General features: G+C 34.6%; 1 protein-coding gene across 6 annotated transcripts in view; it reads left to right on the forward strand.

Annotated features, from left to right (window-relative positions):
• The window catches only part of TBC1D5 (TBC1 domain family member 5), a 466,695-nt gene that overhangs the window by 236,335 nt on the left and 209,108 nt on the right, over positions 1-21,252 (forward strand). For all 6 annotated transcript variants that reach the window (XM_039837041.1, XM_039837039.1, XM_039837045.1 and 3 more), the window contains 4 exons: positions 17,083-17,191; positions 18,649-18,738; positions 18,830-18,904; positions 20,035-20,102. In XM_039837041.1, coding sequence (XP_039692975.1) covers positions 17,083-17,191; positions 18,649-18,738; positions 18,830-18,904; positions 20,035-20,102 — 342 coding nt within the window. The remainder of the gene's footprint in view (positions 1-17,082; positions 17,192-18,648; positions 18,739-18,829; positions 18,905-20,034; positions 20,103-21,252) is intronic.

Here is a 21,252-nt window from a genome sequence, read left to right on the forward strand (position 1 = left end):
AATTTAGTTGTAACCCCTGGTGTTAAATTAAAAAATAATGGTAGTTAGATGCAAAAGGATTGCAAAATACTTATGTGTGTCTTATGTGTGAATTAGTAAATCCTACAGTGGTGAAAGTAAGGTGACTTGAGACTTGAAACATTTATAAAGACCTTGGTTACCTAAAAAGTACAGTGCATTATTTATGCTTTTAAATTAAGAAGTATTCATACTTTTTGGCTTCTCATTTTTTCCCTCCAAAGAAATATTATATTTAGTATTTCAAAAGAACTTTTATTGAGCAAATAGAAGGAACTTTTTCCCTTTCTATATATTATTTTGTTTCTTTCCAGGAAAGAAAATAAAAAGCCACTTGTCTCTAAAGTGGTGGCATGATAATTTCTTAATAATGATCAGAGCTTTCAAAGTGGCCTCCCTGTCTCAATATGGTATGTTCTGTAGTCCACAGAGTCAGAGCTGTTTAAGTCGGTAAAAAAGTTTAAAAATTTAGTTGGCTTAGTTCTTTTAATCTAAAAGTTAAACCTTTTCCTGAATTGGAAAAAAAATACATTAATTTGAACTTACTTTAGTCATAGAGTAAATTTCAAAAAAATTAAGCTTCAAGGTATATCACAAAGATTTTTATGTATCCTCTTTACATATAATAAGTAATTTGGGAGGAACTGGAAAACAGCCTTCCATCATTTACATTCTTTTGTGGTATAATACCTCTTTTTCCCCCCATTTGTATGTAAGAGGGTAATATATCTCTTGAAATAACAGTGAAGCAGTGATTCAAAGTTAGAGTAGAGGTAATAGGGCAAAATCATACTTTGGATTTAAAGTTCAGAAATACAGGTCGTGGTTATACTCTTCATATAAATTTGTTAATCTGTTATTTTTAAGAATATGAATTCATAGAATCATTTGACTTGTTGAAAGTAACACTATTAGTCCATTTGGTTTATATACATGAAGTTTGCTATAACAAAATACCAGAGCTTATAAACAAGAGAAGTTTATTTCTCACAGTTCTAGGGGCTGGGAAGTTCAAAGATTAAGGCGCTGGCAGATTTGGTGTCTGTCGAGAGCCCCTTTCTGGTTCCTAGAGAGAGGCTTGCCTGAGTTCTCATATGGTAGAAGAGGTGAGAGAGCTCTCTGGAGACTTGTTTTGTAAGGGCACTAACTCCATTCATGAGAGGTCCACCCTCATGACTAAATCATCTCCACACCCTGCCTCCACACACCATCACATTGGTTGTTAGGATTCAACATATGGATTTGGGGAAGGGGTGGGGGAACGCACATTCATTCCATAGCATATAGTAAAGAAAATAGAGACCAACCTAAATTCTCCATCTCATTCCACCACCACTTGTCATCTTAAGTTCCTAATGCCTTGCCATTTAAATTATTTTTTAGGGCATCATAGCTTAGTAAGTAGATGAGAAAGGAGGGCCTGGAATTAGGGTTTCTTTCTTGATCCATCACTTTGATGTGCTGCCTGTATTAGATGGAGAATCTGTGTAATTATATGGCACAAACTCTAAGTTCTTAAGACTATTACATGATTTAGAGAAACAGTTTGGCAAAAGCACACAGATAGAAATAAGGTAGACTAAAGTTTACACCCTAGTTCCACCACTTACTATGTGTGACCTAAGGAAGGTAATTAACCCCTTTGATTCCTAGTAACCTCGTTTGTAATAGTGTAATGTTAACAGCTCCAATGTCATGGAGTTACAGGGAGCATACCTACAAATGTGTAGAACACCTGGCCTGGTCAACTAACACGTAGTAAGTAACAAATATTAGTTTTTTTCACCTTTCTTTTCTTTTCTAAAATTTTCTTTAAAATTTAATCAACTTTTTTACCTAACAGAGTTGTCTTTTATCTCAGAAAAGTATTTTAAAATGCTAGATAATAGGCAACAAATGATATTTAAGGATCAGATCTGTAGTTATCTATAAAAGATCAGATCTACAGATATCTATAGTTACCTATAGATTATATAGGAGGATTATATAAAACCCATGTTTATACTTAGTCTCACAATCTCATTATCAAGTTGCACCACAACCTTTATAGTTAAATTATAGTTTCAGAGAGCACAAAATATGTAACTTTTACATTTTCAAGAAACCAAAATCAGAATATTACCTTTTATTTTCATCTCTATAATGGAGCCACATGTGAGAAAAGAAATGAAAATCACATTCGAATGATGAATATATCTTCCTGAAATAGGTTTATTGTTTTTATAATAGTGGAATTGGTCACTATCTATGCTTCTTTATCATTACAATCTGTCTGAACTAATTATTGATCACTTAAGGCTCTGGAAATATGTTACCTTCCATTTAAATAATTAACTGGTTTGTTTTCCTATAGTCATATGCTACATAATGTTCCCGTCAGCGATGGACTGCATGTACAACAGTGATCCTATAAAATAATAATGGAGCTGAAAAATTCCTGTTGCCTAGTGACATTTTAGCCATTGTAGTGCAATGCACTAATCATGTATTTGTGGTGATGCTGGTGTACAGCACATACAATGATGTACAGTGCATAATACTTGATAATGATAATGTTACCATTTTGGGGTGATATGAATTCTGGCATTGCCCTGGTAACACTAGGGTCCTTAGTTCTTTTCGCTGATGCAGCAAAGATAGCTCAGCAAGATTTAGGAAAGGTAAGATTTATTAAAAGTACATTTTAAGGAAGAAGCAGGTCATGCCTAAACAGGCTATAACCACACAGAAACAAAACGTATGATTAAAGTACGCTCCAAGTGAGGGGCGGGGTACAGCAAGAGCTATAACCTCATGGAAGTAAGGAAGTCTGTATTACATTAGGGCCGTGATGGGGGGATTACAAAGGTGCAACTGGATGATTGGCACTTGATTGTCATTTTGATTGACAACTGGCTGTTACATAACTCTCTGCCTACAGCACACGTGGTTACCCAGAATTCAGTCTGTTATAATTAGATTCATGAACTTCCAGGCCTAAGTATGATAGTATAATGATGGTATAATAATGCCAAGGCGCCAAAGGGTCAGAGTAATCGTTACTGTGCAAGTGTCTGTGGCCAGTTTAGACCAGCTTTAGGATTATGGCCTTCTATTCCTTTGTTTCTCAAGATGCAGGAGTGATTTATAACTTAAAATGGGTGTTTTGGAGAGGTCTTTGGGCAGTCTCTGGGCTGGGCCTTCATTCCTTTGTTCCCCTGTCGCTCAAGTCTGTCTAGCTACCTAAAATAATAAGTGATTGAGTTATTGGTTTATGCAATTACTATACTATTTATCATTATTTTAGAATGTACTCTATTTATTTAAAAAAAAATTGCTGTAGAACAGCATGCTATGTTATGCAGGCAATAGCCTCACACATCCCGCGTTTACTGTCTCTTGATTCCATCATTTTCTCTTGTGCTTGATTTAATCTCATTTTGTTTTGTTCATCATGGCCCCTAAGCATACAAAATTCATGGCTAATGTTGCCATTAAGAGTCCACGCCAAATGTTTGACCAGGAAACTAAATTAAAGACGATTAAGGACTACCAAAGGTGGAAAATCAGTGGTGGTTATTGCTTGCCAGTCAGGCACATCCCATTCCACCATAGCTATAATCTTGAAGAACAAGAACGAAGTGATGGAAGTTGTTAAAGGATCTGCTTCATTGAAGGCAACGAGACTAACAAAAATTTGAGAAGGGCCTACATCAGACATGGAGAAACTTCTAATTACCTGGTTTGAAGACCAGACACAGAAGCATATCTCTCTTGGCACCATGACAGTCATGACCAAAGCAAAAAGTTTGCTATTTTGAAAGAGAAGACTGGACCTGACTGCGATGTTGAATTTGCTGCTTGTTCTGGGTAGTTTAAACAATTCAAGAATTATTCTTCATTACATAATATGAAAACGAGTTGTGAGTCTGCAAGTACTGATATGAAAGCAGCTGAAGAATTTTTGGAAACTCTAGATAAGCTGATTGTGGAGGAAAATTACTTGTCAGAGCTGTTAATTCAGTATGGATGCAACCTCCCTATTCTGGAAACAGAATTGTGAAAGGACTTTCATCCACAAGGAGGCCAAGTCAGTGCTAGGCTTCAAGATATTAAGGGCAGGATGATAGTCTTGCTTAGAGGCCAAGTTGTAGGCCACAAATTCAAATCCTTTATGATCTTGCACAGTGAGAGCCTTAGAACCTTCAAGCATATCAATAAAGCACACATTGCCCCACATGCTACAGGAGCCATAAGAAGGCACAAATGACCCAGTTCCTTTTACAGGATGCCATCCTGAATTGCTGTGCCAGTGAAATGGAGAAGTACTGTTTGGAGAATAACATACCATTCAAGATTTTGCTTATTATTGATAATGCTCCTATAATCCTCCTTTTATTGGTGGCCTTCATCCCAATATAAAAGTGGCATTTCTCCTTCCAAATGCCATCTCTTTGATCCAACCAATGGATCAAAAAGTTATAACAACTTTTAAAGCCTATCGCCTGATGAGGAACTTTGCCCAGGCTATCGCCGAAGAAGACGCTGATGCAATTCTAGAAAAAGGTTTAACATCTCTGACTGCATCAAGAACCTAGCTTAAGGTTGGGGCAATGTCACCAAGATGTGTATGAATCTGGAAGAAGACACTTAAGATGTTTGTCTGTGACTTTAGAGGATTTTTCAAGAATGAGGAGGTTGCAAAAGTCAATAAGACTGTGGTTGAGATGGCAAACAACTTTAACCTAGGTATGGAAGACGATAACATTGAGGAGCTCCTAGAGGAGGTTCCTGAGGAATTGACTAATGAGGAGTCGTTGGAACTGGATCAAGATCTCATAGCTAAAGAAGAGGTAAGAGAAAAGGAAGCTGTAGGAGAAGCAGAAGAAGAACCCAAAGAAAATTCACAGTGCAGGTTTTAGCAGAAGTTTTTGCAGAAATCAACAAGTTCCTTAAAAGGTTTGAAAACATGATCCTGACACTGAAAGGTTTTTATTGATAGAGAGGAATGTTCATGGTGAATTATCTGCTTACAAGCAAAACTATGATGAAAAAAACAAACCAAGCAAACCACATATTTCTAAAAAGAGTGGCACCTCCTCAAGAAGAGATTCAGGCTGGTCCTTCAGGAAGTATTCCAGAAGAAGGCATTGCTGTCACATGAAATGAGACCTTCATGCATGTTACTGCACCTGAAGACCTTCCCGTGGGACGAGAGGTGGAGGTGGAAGACAGTGATGTTGATGACCTGGACCCAGTGTAGGTCTAGGCTAATGTGTGTATTTGTCCTAATTTTTATCAAAAAAGTTTAAAAAGTTAAAAAAAATTTTTAAATAGAGAAAAGTTTATAAAAATATAAAGACAGAAAATATTTATGTACAGAAGTGCTATATGTGTTTTAAGGTATTATTACAAAAGTTGAAAGTTAAAAAAATTAAAAGTCTATAAAGTAAAAATGTTATAGTAAGCTAAGGTTAATTTATTATTGAAGAAATAAATATATAGATTTATAAATTTAGTGTATCTTAAGTGTGTACAGTGTTTTTAAAGTGTACAGTAGTGTACAATAGTGGCCTTCACCTTCACTCACCACCTACTCACTAACTCACTCGGAGCAATTTCCAGGCCTGCAAGTTCTATTCATGGTGTATATCCTGTACAGGTGTACCATTTTTAAAACTTTTTATATTATACTTTTACGGTAACTTTTCTATGTTTAAATATGTTTAGATACACAAATACTATTGTGTTCAAATGTCTACAGTATTCAGTACAGTAACATGCTATACAGGTTTGCAGCCTAGGAGCAATGGCTATATCATATAACCTGAGTGTGTAGGAGGCTATGCCATCTAGATTTGTGTAAAAACACTCTATGATGTTTGCACAACAAGGAGATTGCCAAAGGATGCATTTCTCAGAACAGATCCCCATCATTAAGTGACATATGACTGTACAGCCTTACATTAACATAACCCAAACTGACTTGAGTGTACATGTTATAGTTTGAGTTCCTTTCCTTCAGAAGCCTCTTCGATCCCTTTCTATTACCTGTAGCCAGGCTTTAGGGGAAAACTTTTCACATTTGTTTATTTACATTGTCAGCTGCAAGCTCTAGTCATGTAAAGACTGTGTAAACGTTTATCTTTGAAAAGACAGGCATGTATTTGTAATATGAGGATCAGCTGTTCAGCTGTCAGCAATGAGTCCCCTCCCCTGGACACACTTCCATTTACCCTTGGTGTTCTCAGTTGAAAGGTGCTCATGTCAGCCTTGTGAGTTTTTGTAAGTGAATTTGTCATTTATATTAGCATGCCGCGCTTTTTTTGGTATAGTAGCAAAATTGACAAAGTCAGTAAAATATTTTGTCAATGATGTTGAAGTGTGTTGCTGGATCTTTAATTTGAAAAAAATAATGCATGGAATAGAGTTTAAACTTAGAAAGTTCTATATCTTTTTAAACGTTTTACAAATAGCATGCTATTGATATATTGGTCTGCTTTATAGTTATATTATTAATTCTATGTAATGCTTAATTTCTGATTTTTTAAATTTAATGGACAGTTTTTAATTTCAAAGATATAATGTAAGTGTGAAATTTTTATACAATACTTAACAGAAATTGATAGTTGGTATTTGTTTTCTAAATCAGATTACCTTACCTTTTGGGAGGAAGTGTCAGTGGTTAGTAATTAAATTTTTTATTTTATTTTAATCCAGATTAAAATATGTATAAAAAGATTTATATATTACATATAATAAACATGTGTATATTTTATATATATTATATATATAGCATATAATTATTTTATATATATATATATATATATATATATATATATATATAATTTCTTTTTGGTTGAAGAGAGCTAACGTATCTCAGTCATTCTGCAAATCTTTATTATGCACCCATTATAGGCAAGCCAGTGTGCTAAACCTCCAAGACCCAAAGAGGAATAAAACAGACCCTGCCCTGGTGTCCTCATGATCTAGGAGGGAAGACAAACACGGAAGCAACTAACGTAGATCGTGATTGGTTTTGCAATGGGGGCATTTTACCAAGAACTCAGAGAATACCAGATGGAGCAGTTTAAACTGAGGAGTGGAGTGATGGGTTAGCAGGGAGATATGTTTACTGGGTAGTCTACAGAGTTAATGTGAGGTGAACAATATGAACAAAGACAATCTTCATCTTCTACTCTTTAACGATGCATTCTTTTTTTTTTTTTTTTTTTTTTTGCATTATTAGAATGGAAAGATTCAATTGACCTTATATTTGTCAGTGACAAAATTATGCCCTTACCTATAAAGATAGCTAAAGAGACCCACACAACATAGATATTTACGTATATCTGTTTCATTGTGACACTGTTACTTTGCATGAACTGTTATTTTGACAGTGGTAAAGTTTGAGGTGTCAGTAAATCATAATGTTTTATGTATTTGAATCAGTGATCAAAAATTTTAACTAAGAGTTGAAAATGTATCTTTAAATTACACAAAATTATAGGAAATAGTTGATAACTATACAATTGAGTATGAATATGTGCCTAGAAATATGGGGAAATTGATAAAGCAGTATGGAATAAAAAGTAGCCTGCTAATGAGGGAATATTTAAATTTAAAAGACGTCCTAGTATCATCTGAACATATGGACATAGTTTTCATTCCATGATTATAGATGCAATGTTCTGAGATAGATATAGTAGTTTAGTCTGGTTGACATATTCTCAAGGAGTTTCAAAGATTGTATTTCAAGCCACTTGTTCAGATTAGGAAAGTAATTCAGATGACATACCCAAGTCTCTCAGCCCATTTGAAGCAAAACAGAATAGTTGAACACCATCTCTTAACTCTCATTACAGGTTCTTAATGTGCATCTAGACCTTACAGTTCTCTTGAGCAGGAAAGCTCTACTATCATTGAACCAGGCACAGACCCCTCGTTATTTGGATTTTGTTCAGTCCACAAGAATACATCTATAATCTCCGAAGTAACCACTGTTGTTCGTTTGCCCTCCCCACTTTACCACAGGGCCACACCCAGAGGCTGCTTCTCTCATTTGTATTCTGACCATGTAGACTGAGCAGGGGCTGTTTGTCCACAGGAAAGATTTGGGAGAGGGTGGAGGGCACAGGATATATAAATAAAGCCAGAGTGGACTGTTTGGCATTTTTAATGCAGCTCTGATCCCTGTTTACCCATTGTCACCTGCATTGCTGATAGACCCTGGAGAAGAACCCAGTTTTCCTACCTCTGTATTTCTAGGTGCCATTCTTAATCATAATAAAGACTGTAGAAAAATGTGCATTTTCTTATGGTGCTAATTTTAAGTTTTACAGTTGCATTCCATGTTTCCATAAAGTAACAGCTTTATGGACACACTTCTTTGGTTCATATAAAAATGGCTATGGTCATACAATTAAGCTTTTGTGGCATGCATTTAGGAATATCTGAATTACTGAGCATATGGATATCAGAATAGCAAATAACAAAATAACAAGAAGCATTTTTATGAAGTCAGGACTAGATTCGGATTCTTTTGAAGTGGATGAACTTTCAAATAATATACAATTTCAGCAGTGGAGAAATACTTCTGCCTGACACAGGCTCTTTATGACATATAATTGAATTTGGGCAAGGAGGTCACGAGGAAATGGTTCATCCTCCTCTGTGATGCAGAACAACTGTTTTAAAAAATCAGTGAGAAAAATACTGCTCTCACTGTTGTCCTAGCCTACATGGGAAGCAGACTGCAGACTCAAAGTAGGTCTCTGCACCCTGGTTTCTTTGTTAAAGAAAAGGATTTCCTACCTTTTTCTTTGGATGTACAGTAACACATCAGTTTCTAATAGCGTCAACCAACTAAAACATAATTGGACTTAGCGTCACAGGAGAGCCCTTTCAGTCCTTACTCTGCTTCCACTTATTTCTCATTTTTTAAATTAAGAAATATTATGATAGTTTGTGATATTAAGTTAGTGAAGATAGAATGTATAACAGCTTAAAGTCTAGTTTGTTGTCTTTATTTTAAAAAAGGCAAGTTAGTCTGAGCAAATGACAGACGGGTGTAGATTTAGAATTTCTAAAAGCTAATATATAATCATTATACAAATTGGTAGCTGACAGCCTGACAAGGATGGTCATGAGAGAAATGCCACTAAAAACAGGATGGAAAACTCCAAAAGCAAAGCAGTGTGGAGTTATTTAATAAAGAGGCAAAAAGCCATGCATTTTCCAAATGTATACTGTATCAGGTCACAAACTCCTTTGGCTTAAAAATGTTTTGATACTTTCAACATTTTTGTGTTGAGAAAAAGTCACTTAGATGGCATACATTGCCTTTTCATCATGCTGAGTAAATGTGACTTTTAAGCATGGGTTTTTTTTTTAATTAATTTTTTTTTCTTTTTAATTATAAATGAATGAGATTTTCTGGTAGTCCTTAGGTTGGGGATATTTTCTTACCTTTTCAGAGGCCCATGTGAAATTGTTTTCCCAGTCACATTAATCCAAACAAATTATAAACTACATATTGACCTAAAACTAAAGTTTATTTTAACACATGGCCCATTTATCTTCATTTAAAATGACCATGTCTTGGATCTTTGAGCCAATCTATTACTGAGTATTGTTGTATTAGGCTCATCATCCAAATCTTGTGTCTGGTTCTTTCCAGCATTAATCATTTTTGATAACTTATAGATGTATCACTGTCATCACTAAAGACTTGCTTTCCTAATGTGTTTGTGTGTGTGTGTGTGTGTGTGTGTGTGTGAGAGTGAGAGAGAGAGAGAGAGAGAGAGAGAAGAGGGATGTGGGATGAAGCAGGGAGCAGAATGATGGTAGAAACAGAAACAGGGAGAGGCAATGAGATGGTGGCAAAAAAAGATTAGAATAACCTCTTATATTTATGTCTGATCTTATTAGTACTATTCATTTAGAATTAATTATATGCTGTGTTACATCTCTTATGGAATTATCTTGATTTTTCTAACCACCTATATTATTTAACTTTTAACATATGTATGTGTTCTTTCCCCAATAACACTATACGTATGTATCATGTGTATAATTATCTTTATATCCCTTGAACCTTTAAAGTTATTTTGAAAATTCAATGTATATATGAATGGTCCATCATCCTTAAAACACTTTGAGTTGCCATACAATATGAGAACCACTAACCACATGAAGCTATTTAAATTTATGTTTAAATTAATTAAAGTAAAATAAAATATGTAGTTTTTCAATTGCAATAGTCATATTTCATCTGCTTAGTAAGTAGCCACATATGATTAGTGATTCATATCACATATTGGACAGTTAGGTACAGAACATTTCTATCACCTTGGAAAGTTCTGTTGGACAGTGTTGATCTAGAGGTTTTTAAATGAATGATGGATTGAATTAAAATATAAGCTACTTAAATCTTTTTTAGAGAAAGTATTTCAAGCATACATTTATTTCTGTATGTACAATACCCTGGAAGTCAACCGAGTCTTAGAAAGTAATGCTTTAAGACAGGAGTCCCCAACCATCATGCTGTAGACCAGTACCAGTCTGTGGCCTGTTAGGAACCAGGTCGCACAGCAGGAGGAGAGCAGCAGGGAAGCAAGGGAAGCTTCATCTGTATCTGCAGCAGCTGGCCAGCGCTGGCATCACCGCCTCAGCTCCACCTCAGATCATCAGGCATTAGATTCTCATAGGAGCACTGGTCCCTGGTGCCAGAAAGGTTGGGGACCACTGCTTAGTGACAGGATTGACTTTTAATTAGGACGTCAGATTTTTCCAAATAAATGCCTATTTCTAAATTACTAGAAAATAATTTATTCTCAATTCTATAAGTATCTCCCTTACAGTATTGCTTGCATTACAGACTGTGTGGCAAATTCTTTATCATATAGAAAGTTAGATGTCAAGCTCATGTTAGTTACTACAGATATCAAGATAAATAAGGCGGGATGTGATTGAGAAGCAGGTGGGGAAGATCTTCGGGGAGGTGTCTCAAAGAAGGGGATTGTCCCTTATTAGTTATATAAGAAACATCAGTAAAACATGGAATATAAAAGATATTCATCTCGGACAACTTCATAGAGATTGTCTAGTGCAAGATCCTTTCCCCACCTCATTTCTAAATGTTGACCCTTTGGTTAGTAATATAATGATGTTTATTATGTACTTAATTTTTATAGCCCTATGATATAGTTTTTCTTGATTCATTTTCTAAAAGTATGTTTGTTGAGTTTAACTGCTTTAATATAACCCTGAATTTAGAAGCTTTTAAAAACTACATTTTGAAGAAAATAATACATTTAAAAATATATGTATCTTACGATGCAAAACGCTTGCTAACTCAGTTCTTTGCGTCCTTGTGGATATTGAGGTGGAGGCTCAAGATTTCTCAATTCAAAGTTAAGTCCAAACCTGATTCAAACCACCATCATAAATTACTTTTAACAAACCATACACAAAACTATATTGCCTTTGTTTCACTGGAGCCTCATCATATGAGAACATATTTCGTATGAAGACATGAAGAAATCCATTTTAAGCTTATGAGCAATTGTGCATTCTGTTTTTATATTTATTTATATATGTATAAGTGATATGCCCTGATGTTTCATTATGGAGGGGAAAAAAAGCTTTAAATACAAGTAAGTTTTTAAAAATTCCTGATACAGGAAGCAAAAAAGCCAGTACAGTTTCTAATTGCCTTTTAGAGTCTCTGAGTTCCCTCATTACCTGTGATTTAAGCTAAAAATGAGGTAATTATAGATAACATCAGTGTTTATCTGGTTGATCTTGGCACCTGCAGTCCTGATGTTGTAGTTTACCCATATCTGGTGCCACACTGCAGTCTGATGCTGACATACCTAATTTACACTTCTCATATTTCTATTGATTTTTACTTTAGATGTTCCTTATTCTATTTGAATAGTATTTTTCAAATCATACCTTTAAAATGTTATAAAGTTACATACTCTATTACATGGAATATTGGAATTATGGTACAGTCCTTTCTTAATAGAAATCTTTCACTACTATGCTTCTGTGCAGATTAGAAACAGATTAAAAATTCATTATTTTCTTTTTCCTTTGCATTTGATAAAGCAAATATGATTCTAATTAATAGGGCAATTTTTCAAATATTGGCATGCACTTTAGGATTATAAAATTGGATAAACCTTTTTGCATCAGGTTCAGTTTTCTTAATCTTGTGCTTCTTCACCTTCACATATTCTACCCATCTACCTCTGATCTTATCCTGCTTCAAAATCACCTTTATCCTGCCCTGGCTTTTGGTTCTACTGTTACTCTAATCAAATCTCGACAGTGAAATAAATCTCGAAAATGAGATGATCATGGTTGTCTGGCTAACTTTGTAAACTACAGGGTCATCTCTGAGAACTCCTCTACCACACTTCCCATTATGACACTTCCCTGATAGCCAGAATCATGTGTCCTCCCTCTTTCCTCTCCTACTGTCTGTGACTTGTCTAGCTTCCCTAGAGTGATAATTCTTTCTCTGCATTTGGCAGTTTCGTTATCAGTAAAAACCAAAGTAGTGCCTCTTAACCAAGTATTGAAGATCGTTAAGTACTAGACTATATAATAGTCTCTGAGCTCTTTTCAGTTACTGTCGTGTTTGGGTTTCTTAAGTTAGCCCTATAGAGATAGTCTTCCCTGTCCAAACAATGCCTGGAATTGGGATCGAACTCATCATGTACAATATAAAATGTTATCTCTAGTATATCATCATTTGGGACAATGATTCAGAAATTTTCTAGTCCAGAATTGCCACATAATTAAGTTACTTATGCATTATTTAGGTTACAAAAGTATTTAAACAATTATATTTAGAAGATTCTAACTAGTTTTCATACTAATTTTATGTGCGTATCTTGAGAAAATACTACCTTAAAATACATAATTAGAAATGTATATTCTCTTATGATCATCAGCTTTATTTATTCACTGCATATCCTAGTTGATTTCCATGAAAATATATATATATATATATATTGCAGGAGGCTTATCTAAGTAGGTCTTAGAGGGAAGGTGTCAATTTCTGCTGCAAAAGTTGATTTCATTGACTTAGAAATGATTGCAGCACCTATGGCCGACATTTTAATCAGTCACAATGTTCCCTGAGGAGTTAGTCTCAGAATCCTTCTCAACACAATGCTTCCAAGGCAGCCACAACTAATTCATTAACACTGACCTGAGAAATGAAACCAGCTCACCTCTGCCCCTCCTGCTGAGACGCTGGTTGTTTTCAGGGACCCAGTGCCTGCGATGCAGAGTAGTTGCCACTAGATGGCGCTAGTGCTATGTCCAGAGAGTCCTCAAGGCCCAGCTCTCTAAACTGTTCCATTTGAGGCATTTGTACCTCTAAATGTCCAGTTGTCCCTAACCACTCACAGCAGCATTGACTTACCTTCCCAGTCTAACCAATGAAAATTTTTCTCTATACTCTTGGACTTGATGTTCAAAAACTAAAAACCTAAGAAAGAAAGCATACGGGCCCGTTTCTATCTTACCTCGTTGCGAGAGGCGACGTGTGTCTTCGAAGTCCGCAGTATCACGTTCCCCTTTGATGCTGTCTTCCACGTTAGTTTAGGAAGATGTTCTTCCTAATTATCGTTTCTCTTGACAACATGTGTAATTGTTCTGAGCCTTAGTTTCCTCATTCATAAAGAGGGTTAAAAATACACACCTTGGGAAGGTTGTTTTAGAGGTTAAAAGTGGTGAAGACCAGGTGCTGTAGGCATAAAAACAATTAAAAATAAGGGATCGTAAGCTGACAAGGTCCTTGCAATCTGTGAAGTCAACTAAGGGTTGCCTCGCCTAAAAAAAAAAAAGAATTTATAGTATCATTGCCAGATTTTTGCATTTATAAGCACACTATATATATTTTTTTTATTAAGACAGTTTAGCAAGTACCTTTACTTTATTTTTTGTTAAACTGAAAAATTTTAACACTGACACCTCAATACTTATTATTTTTTCCCATGTCTTCGCTCGAGTTCAGTAGTCCAGCTCCTCTCAAAGGACTAAACATTTTGCCCTTCAGGGTCTGCTGAACCTCTGACAGCTCAGTTCTTTGATGTAGCATTTCAGTGCCTATGGTGCTATTTATTATTTTCTATACTGCATTTTAATTTTTAGATATAAAACTATTCCTCCCTCCTCTGTACTACCCGAGTGCTTTGCTTGAATCACATCATTATTGGTTTGCACATACATCTACTTACTTAACTTTATGCTTTTTAAAAAATATCTCTGAGTGTTAAGCACATAGTAGGCACTAAGTAAATATTTATTATGCATACTCTGCATCACAGTTATTAATAACGAAAGACAATCAATAGATTATCTTGTGGCCTTTATGTTGCTCTGTTGTTAGAGCTTTTCATCAATTTGAGACGTTATACCTTAATTGGAACTATAAGTACCTATGAATAAATTTAAATGATTGTGAATTTCAGAGAGAATGTTTCCATTTCACAAGCCTCAGTCTCCTTTTCTCTTTACCAACACTGTAATCAAGGCACAGGATCTTATATTAGCTAACAAATGATTATCCTTCATTACATAAGTAGTATGTAACTTGACCTTAAAAGGCTGCTTAACTTGACAAGATGGCAGTGAATCTAGCCAGCTGTGTCTGCTTTCACAATGTCTTGGTACCTTTGAATAGAAGCTGATTTGAGGAAAGGCTGGAGGAGTCTTTACCTCACAGTTCCCTCTCTTATCTGGAACATATTGGGGTTTTCAGGAACTGCATGGTCTCTCACGAGTTATGAAATCTCTTGGGTTCAAAATACACTTGAAATCTGTGTTTTTTGTTCACAGGTCACAAGCTATTTAAACATACTTACAGTTTCTGAAATGTATTCCTGTAATTTTCTATGTACTCTTTGCTCATCTGATCTTTGAGTATTACTAAAAACTTGATGAAAACAAAACTTGAATATGAGAGATGGATAATATATGTGAAATTGTTGAGAAATGGATAATGTATTTAAAATATTATAGGTAATACAAATAGACTACAGTGATTTAAAAAACCCTAAGATTTCAATGAATATTTCTTTGAACTCGGAGTGGCTAAGAATGAAGCATGAAAACAGTGCAAAGAGCATCAAGAGAAAATGTTAGTTTTGTATTATAAACAAATATTAAAAGCTTCAGTGTGTATGAAAATCAATATGATTGAGTTAGAAAATACATATATATGGCAGGCAAAAGTATGATGTCTTTAATCTATGAAAAACTTCTCTTGGGACCAATAATAAGGCACACAATAATAAAAGTAGTATTATTATTAACAATAATAATTTTCTGAGTGTTATGATATTCTGGGCACCCTTCAGAGGGCCTATATGCATTTTGATCCTGTAGTAATTCTTTGAGGTAGATGCTATTACTATTATTCCATTTCACAAATGAGGAAACGAAGGCACAGGGAGGTTATGTAACGCCCAGGCTTGCATGGTTGGTTAAGTAGTTAGTAAACTGTGTACTGTTTCTGAATGCATGACTGTCTTTTTGATCCCAGGGGTGGGGTCCTGATGTCTGTTTTCTTAACCACTATCCTGTACCGCGTAAAATAGACAAAAGGCAAAAAAAAAGTTTTAAAAAAAGAAGAAATAAAGTGACCCAAAAGCATGAAAAATGTTGTTTCATTAATGATACAAATATAAATTAAAGTAAAAATGAACTATTATTTTCTCTTATGAATAGAGTGATGAGAATAGGAAGTTTACACGGAGTGGTATTAGGAGTGTACTTCTTGAGCGTGTGTCCCACTTAGCATACTTATCCACAAGGCCCTACTGACAGAGGCTTGGTATGATTGGGGATCAGCCTACAGGGCTGCGGCTGGAAGTTCTGCTGGTGGCAATAGGGAACATGCCCTTGCCTTGGTAACACTGCTGGAAAACTCTGTGGAGAAGATGTAGCTTGCTCCACAATCTGTTTTTTGAACTTCAGTGTACAATTGGTTACGTTTTTGGCTCTGAGATAACATAGTGTGCAAGGCTGGCCCATGACAACTGCTGCGTGTATATGTGGCAGGCTTTTAGAGGCTTTCTTTTGAGAACAACTGAAGAGACTTGTAGGGTTTTAGCTTTGATAAAAAAATTTTAATTATAAGTTTATTGTGGCATTATGAAATCTGAGAGATATTTTATAAAGCTGTACTCAGTAGCCTCAACTGTTGACAAATGATTCTTGATGTTTAGTTTGGTACAAGATGCTGTGAATATAGGTCTACTTCCTTTATTCAAACTCAGTAAATGGTTTGGGACAATTAATTTCCAATTGTTTCCCAGTAGAGCAGATTTACTTGTATATTAATGAGGCACAGGTGTTAGGCCCCTGGTGCCTGCGTGCCTGGGAGGCATATTTCAGTTGTTTATCTACTCAGCCATAGGTACTGCAAGGTACTCAAGCTTGCCTTTAACAGTTTTTACAGTGAGGCTTTTTAATTTTTTGATTTTTTTTCAAATTTGCCTGCACCTGTTAAAATTTTAAAACTGATCATGTAGAAAGAAGTTGCAGAGATTTCAATAGTAAATAGCACTAAAAGTTAAAGAAAGTAATCTTCTATTATATTTAACTGCCCAGTCTGACATTAAAGAGAAATGGGTTCATTTAAACAGATATTTCATGTGAGAAACCAATATAATCAACAATATACTTTTTTGTTGTGTATTTTTGGAGCAGGTATATCTTTGTCAATGGCTAAAGCAGTCATAAGCTCATATTAATATTCATTTTTTTCTTGTCTATTCACTGAACCGCACTACCAGCATTTCAGAGGAAATGGAATAGCCTCCATAGACAGTATGAATTTCAGTAGCTGGCATAATTATAGCGATCTACATATTCATTAAATCTACAGAAGAACTCTGTCCAAAAAGACAGCCATGCATTCAGAAACAGTACACAACTCAATATATACGTTTTTAAAGTTGCATTTCTTAGACTTATTTAAAATTAATTTCCTGTAGCACTTCTCTCCAAGCAGAAGAATTTTAACAAAAGGATCCCCATGCTTTGGTTTCTTGCATGTAGGAAAGAATGGGAAGAACTATTTGTAAACAACAATTACTTGGCAACAATAAGGCAGAAGGGGATTAATGGGCAGCTGAGAAGCAGCAGGTTCCGCAGCATTTGCTGGAAGGTAAGGAGAAAATATTTATTTACAGTTTGTGGTTGCAGTATGTCAACACATTACCTGATGCCCTTAAAGATTACCTAAGCAGGGGATCACTGAATTTTCCAAGAGACTTCACTGCCCATTTTTGGCCATCCATGTTTATCGTTCATAGGATGTTTACTGATAAGGTTCAACCACCTTAGTTCTGAATAACTGCTGATGGTAAAGGTGTCATTTGAAATAACTGTCTTTTCATCTCAGTTGATGGTGCAGAATTCAGAGCAACACCTTACATTCCCCAGAGGCTTTTGCAGAAATCCTTGAAGCTGGGCAGAAGCAGAGGGGTATTAACTTTCAGGTTCCTATTATATCATGTGCCATCGTTTAGTCATCTTCCCTTTTTTCTTCATAATAGCAGGTAGAAAAGATTTTTTATATTTCTCGTACTGGAAACACAAAGTGAAGGGCAGCAAGGAGAAGTAGAAGGAAATTAGGTCAGTCTCTTTCTGAGAGAAAGGGCCACTGGTTACCAAAACTAGTAACAATCTGCAGTTATCTTTTTAATTGCTTGGAAATATTGTCCCTTTTTGTTCTCGCACAATGAATTAATTTAGATTTAGACTCATTTCTAAAATGGCTTCTATTGAAAGTTTTTTAGGGTATTTCTGCATAAATCGAGCATCTAGAGTCTGCAAGTAAAGCCAGTAAGGAACACATGATGTATTAGACAGTTTTAGATTTAATAATTTAGAGTTAATAATTAAAATACATTTTTCTTCTGTCGGATGCAGGCAGTGAAGTCAGGAGACCTGCTGCTAGAATGTTTGTGTACAAACACGGGTGCCTCACCCGCATTCTTTGTTGTTTAACTTTTAGTGTCCTTCGTTTGCTGAAAATAAACTCAAATCCAGATTTATTTTAATGTTGTAGTCAACTAAATTAAATCAAATTTGTCTTTTTAAGAATGCTTATTATTTTCGTAAGCTGACTGCCAGTTGTAAATTAAATTTTCTGCTGTAAAAGGAATGACTTCACTTCTCAGGCTGTGTCCTAACATTGTTTTCCTCTGTCCTTTACCTGCTTCTTTGAAAACAAATCTTAAACCTTAAAATTACTGTTCGGACCTTGTGCCTGTTAATGCTCCCTCTGCCCCATTAATAAGACTATAAAATGAGAATTATACCTAAACCTCAATGAATTTTTTTTTGTTCATTTTTAATATAAATCTGGAGGGTAGGTTGATTCCATTTTGTGGTATAGCTTTTAAGATTTTGTTTGTTTGGTCTTTGTTCACTTTTTGAATTGTCTAAATATATATACCTTAAATATCTCCAAATATAATTTATTGAGAATTGGAATGAATGATATGAATATGTAATACCATGAATATGAATAGCTCAATTTTCAGATGATTCTGTTTGGCATAGTTTCATATTTTACTTATTATGATTTTTATAAGTTTTCATTTTTTTTCTTGACAGCTATTTCTTTGTGTTCTTCCTCAAGATAAAAGTCAGTGGATAAGTAAAATTAAAGAATTAAGAGCATGGTATAGCAACATCAAAGAAATAGTAAGTTGTACTTTTATTAATATAATCGTTTTCTTACGCATAAAGTTTGGTAGCCTCTGATCTTTATGTGTATTCTTTCTTTCTTTACCAGCACATCACAAACCCAAGGAAGGTTGTTGGCCAGCAAGATTTGATGATCAATAATCCCCTTTCACAAGATGAAGGGGTAAAGTTTGTCTTTATTCCTATCTCAACTTCTTTTGCCCGTAAGAGTGTGTTTATCAGACTAGTTATCAATCACCACGAAAGCAGTGTTATTTCATACGACTTTTGGTTTTTTTTTTAACCCACATACTATACCACCTAAAACCTGATGGAAATTATTCCATGTTATATACTTACTATTCTGTAGGAAGTTTATGATCTATTTCTGTGGAATGGCACTACAGAGAAGTCCCAGGAGGCTCTTTTAGAACTAAGGGCAAAATAGAAGAATATAAAGGTGAGGATAGAACAGTTCTATCAAGGATTGCAGTGAGGAATTGGGGAGAAAGCCTCTCTTTATAATTAAAATAGAAGAGGGTTTACTTAGTAGACTAGCTTTCAAGAAAAAAGGAAACTGTTTGTAGTGAGTCTACTAAAGTTTTTAAAGAACAGGGAAAAAGTTAGGCCTATCTGCACTCATATTTTAGTGAAGACTAGGAATAATTACTACTTAGAGGTGTTGTATATCTTCTTTAATTAAAGCTCTAATTCCTCATTCCTAGTTCCCTGCTAACAGAAAAATTTTTTTTCCAGTTAATATATATGGAAAAATTTTTTTCATATCTATTAGCATTTCTTTTTCCTGATACATATAATTATTATAGATGTAGTCTATGGTATGGCAGCATAAAATATTGTTAAGTAAATTTTAAAACTTAAATCCACATTTTGAAACGTACATTAAAATCTATTTAATTATAAAACCAAGCTTTGTAGAAAACATTACACGTCTTTCTTAGTATATTGGGAATTCAGGCCAGCTTCAAGTTGGGACCAAGCAGAACTTTTTGTCATCGTAGGGCTAGTAGCAGGTACATAGTAAAAAATATAATTCACTTTATATAAGTTAACAGAAGAAATTTAAATACATACAGTAACATCACTGGAAAAATTGATGTTAGAATAAGGATGTGTTCCTGAGAGTAAATTAGATTTTAATAAAAATTATTCCAATTTCAAGTTTCTTATCTGCAATGTGAAATGATAACTCAGAGAAGGATAAATTTAATCATTTAAATTATTAAATTGAGATCATTAAAGTCAAGCAAAGATGTGAGACTATTTTGAATAGGTTGTTCTCCTATATTTCAGAGTCTTTGGAACAAATTCTTCCAAGATAAAGAACTTCGATCAATGATTGAACAAGATGTCAATAGAACGTATGTAGAACTACTTATGAGTTATTTTCGATAATTCAAATTTGTGTTACCTCTTTGTAATTTATCAAAATGCAAAACCCATAGGGGAGCCTTAATTGAATGTAATGTTCTACTTTTATTAATAACAGTTATTTTGGCCAAGTTTTGATAATAATGATCATTTTCTATTCTTAAAACATAGATTTCTGTTCTCTCCTTTTCAAAATAAATTATTATATTTATAATATTGATACTCTTAAAATAACATTTAATCAGTTTTTCAAATTCCAACAATTACTTGAAGTCATATGTTTTTGATTAAAGTTGTTTTGATACAATATTATGCATTCATAATATTGGTATTGATAGAAAAATTTCTCTCTTGCTTTACACTTTTAAATACCTTTTTAATCATATTACTTTTTAAATGACAACTACTCTCCTTATTTCTCTTCCTCTTGAACCATTCAGGTTTGCAAACAACCTCTTCTCTCAGTCTACTCAGTATTTACGTTGTGAAAAACTAGTTTCTTGTTTAGCACATAGTTAATATCCATAACTTTTATATATTGGACCTCATCTTTCTGGGTCAGGCAGTGAGAAGTACATAGAATTTGTGTAGGAAGATCCTGAAGTAAGTTCTAGCAACATGCTCTGTAATCTTGGGCAAATTACTTTTAACAAGTGTCTTTCTCCTCAGTGTCCTTTAAAACTGGAATAATAGTAATCACCTCAGATATTGTTATAGATTAATAAGTATATGTTGTAGTAGTGAATGAGATACATTTATACTTTAAAAAATTACATACGTGTTAGTAAATATAATTTAATCTTTGGATCTGGGATGAGCCAGGTTCTCTCTGGTGCCTTCTTCCAAGTCCTTCTGCAGCTTTGTCTGTCTTCCCACTCCTAGTTCAACTCCAACTAGATCTATTACAGTGTCAAGGCCTCTAGCTCTCTGATATTTATCTCTTTCCAGGTCCAAATGGAATAATCAGATGTCATGGACTGCTATTAAGATTATTCTACATGTCTAACAAGTGAAATTTTGTTTTAAAATAAAAAAAATTCAGAGGACTCATGAATCAGAGTACAAGAAAAATATCATAGATGACTGGCAACGGTAGTGGGTTGCGAGGTGGGAGGTATGGATCATTTTGATGAGCTCGAG

This window comes from Pteropus medius, unplaced genomic scaffold (assembly GCF_902729225.1).
Source record: "Pteropus medius unplaced genomic scaffold, Ma_sr-lr_union100, whole genome shotgun sequence".
NCBI classification, from domain to species: domain Eukaryota; kingdom Metazoa; phylum Chordata; class Mammalia; order Chiroptera; family Pteropodidae; genus Pteropus; species Pteropus medius.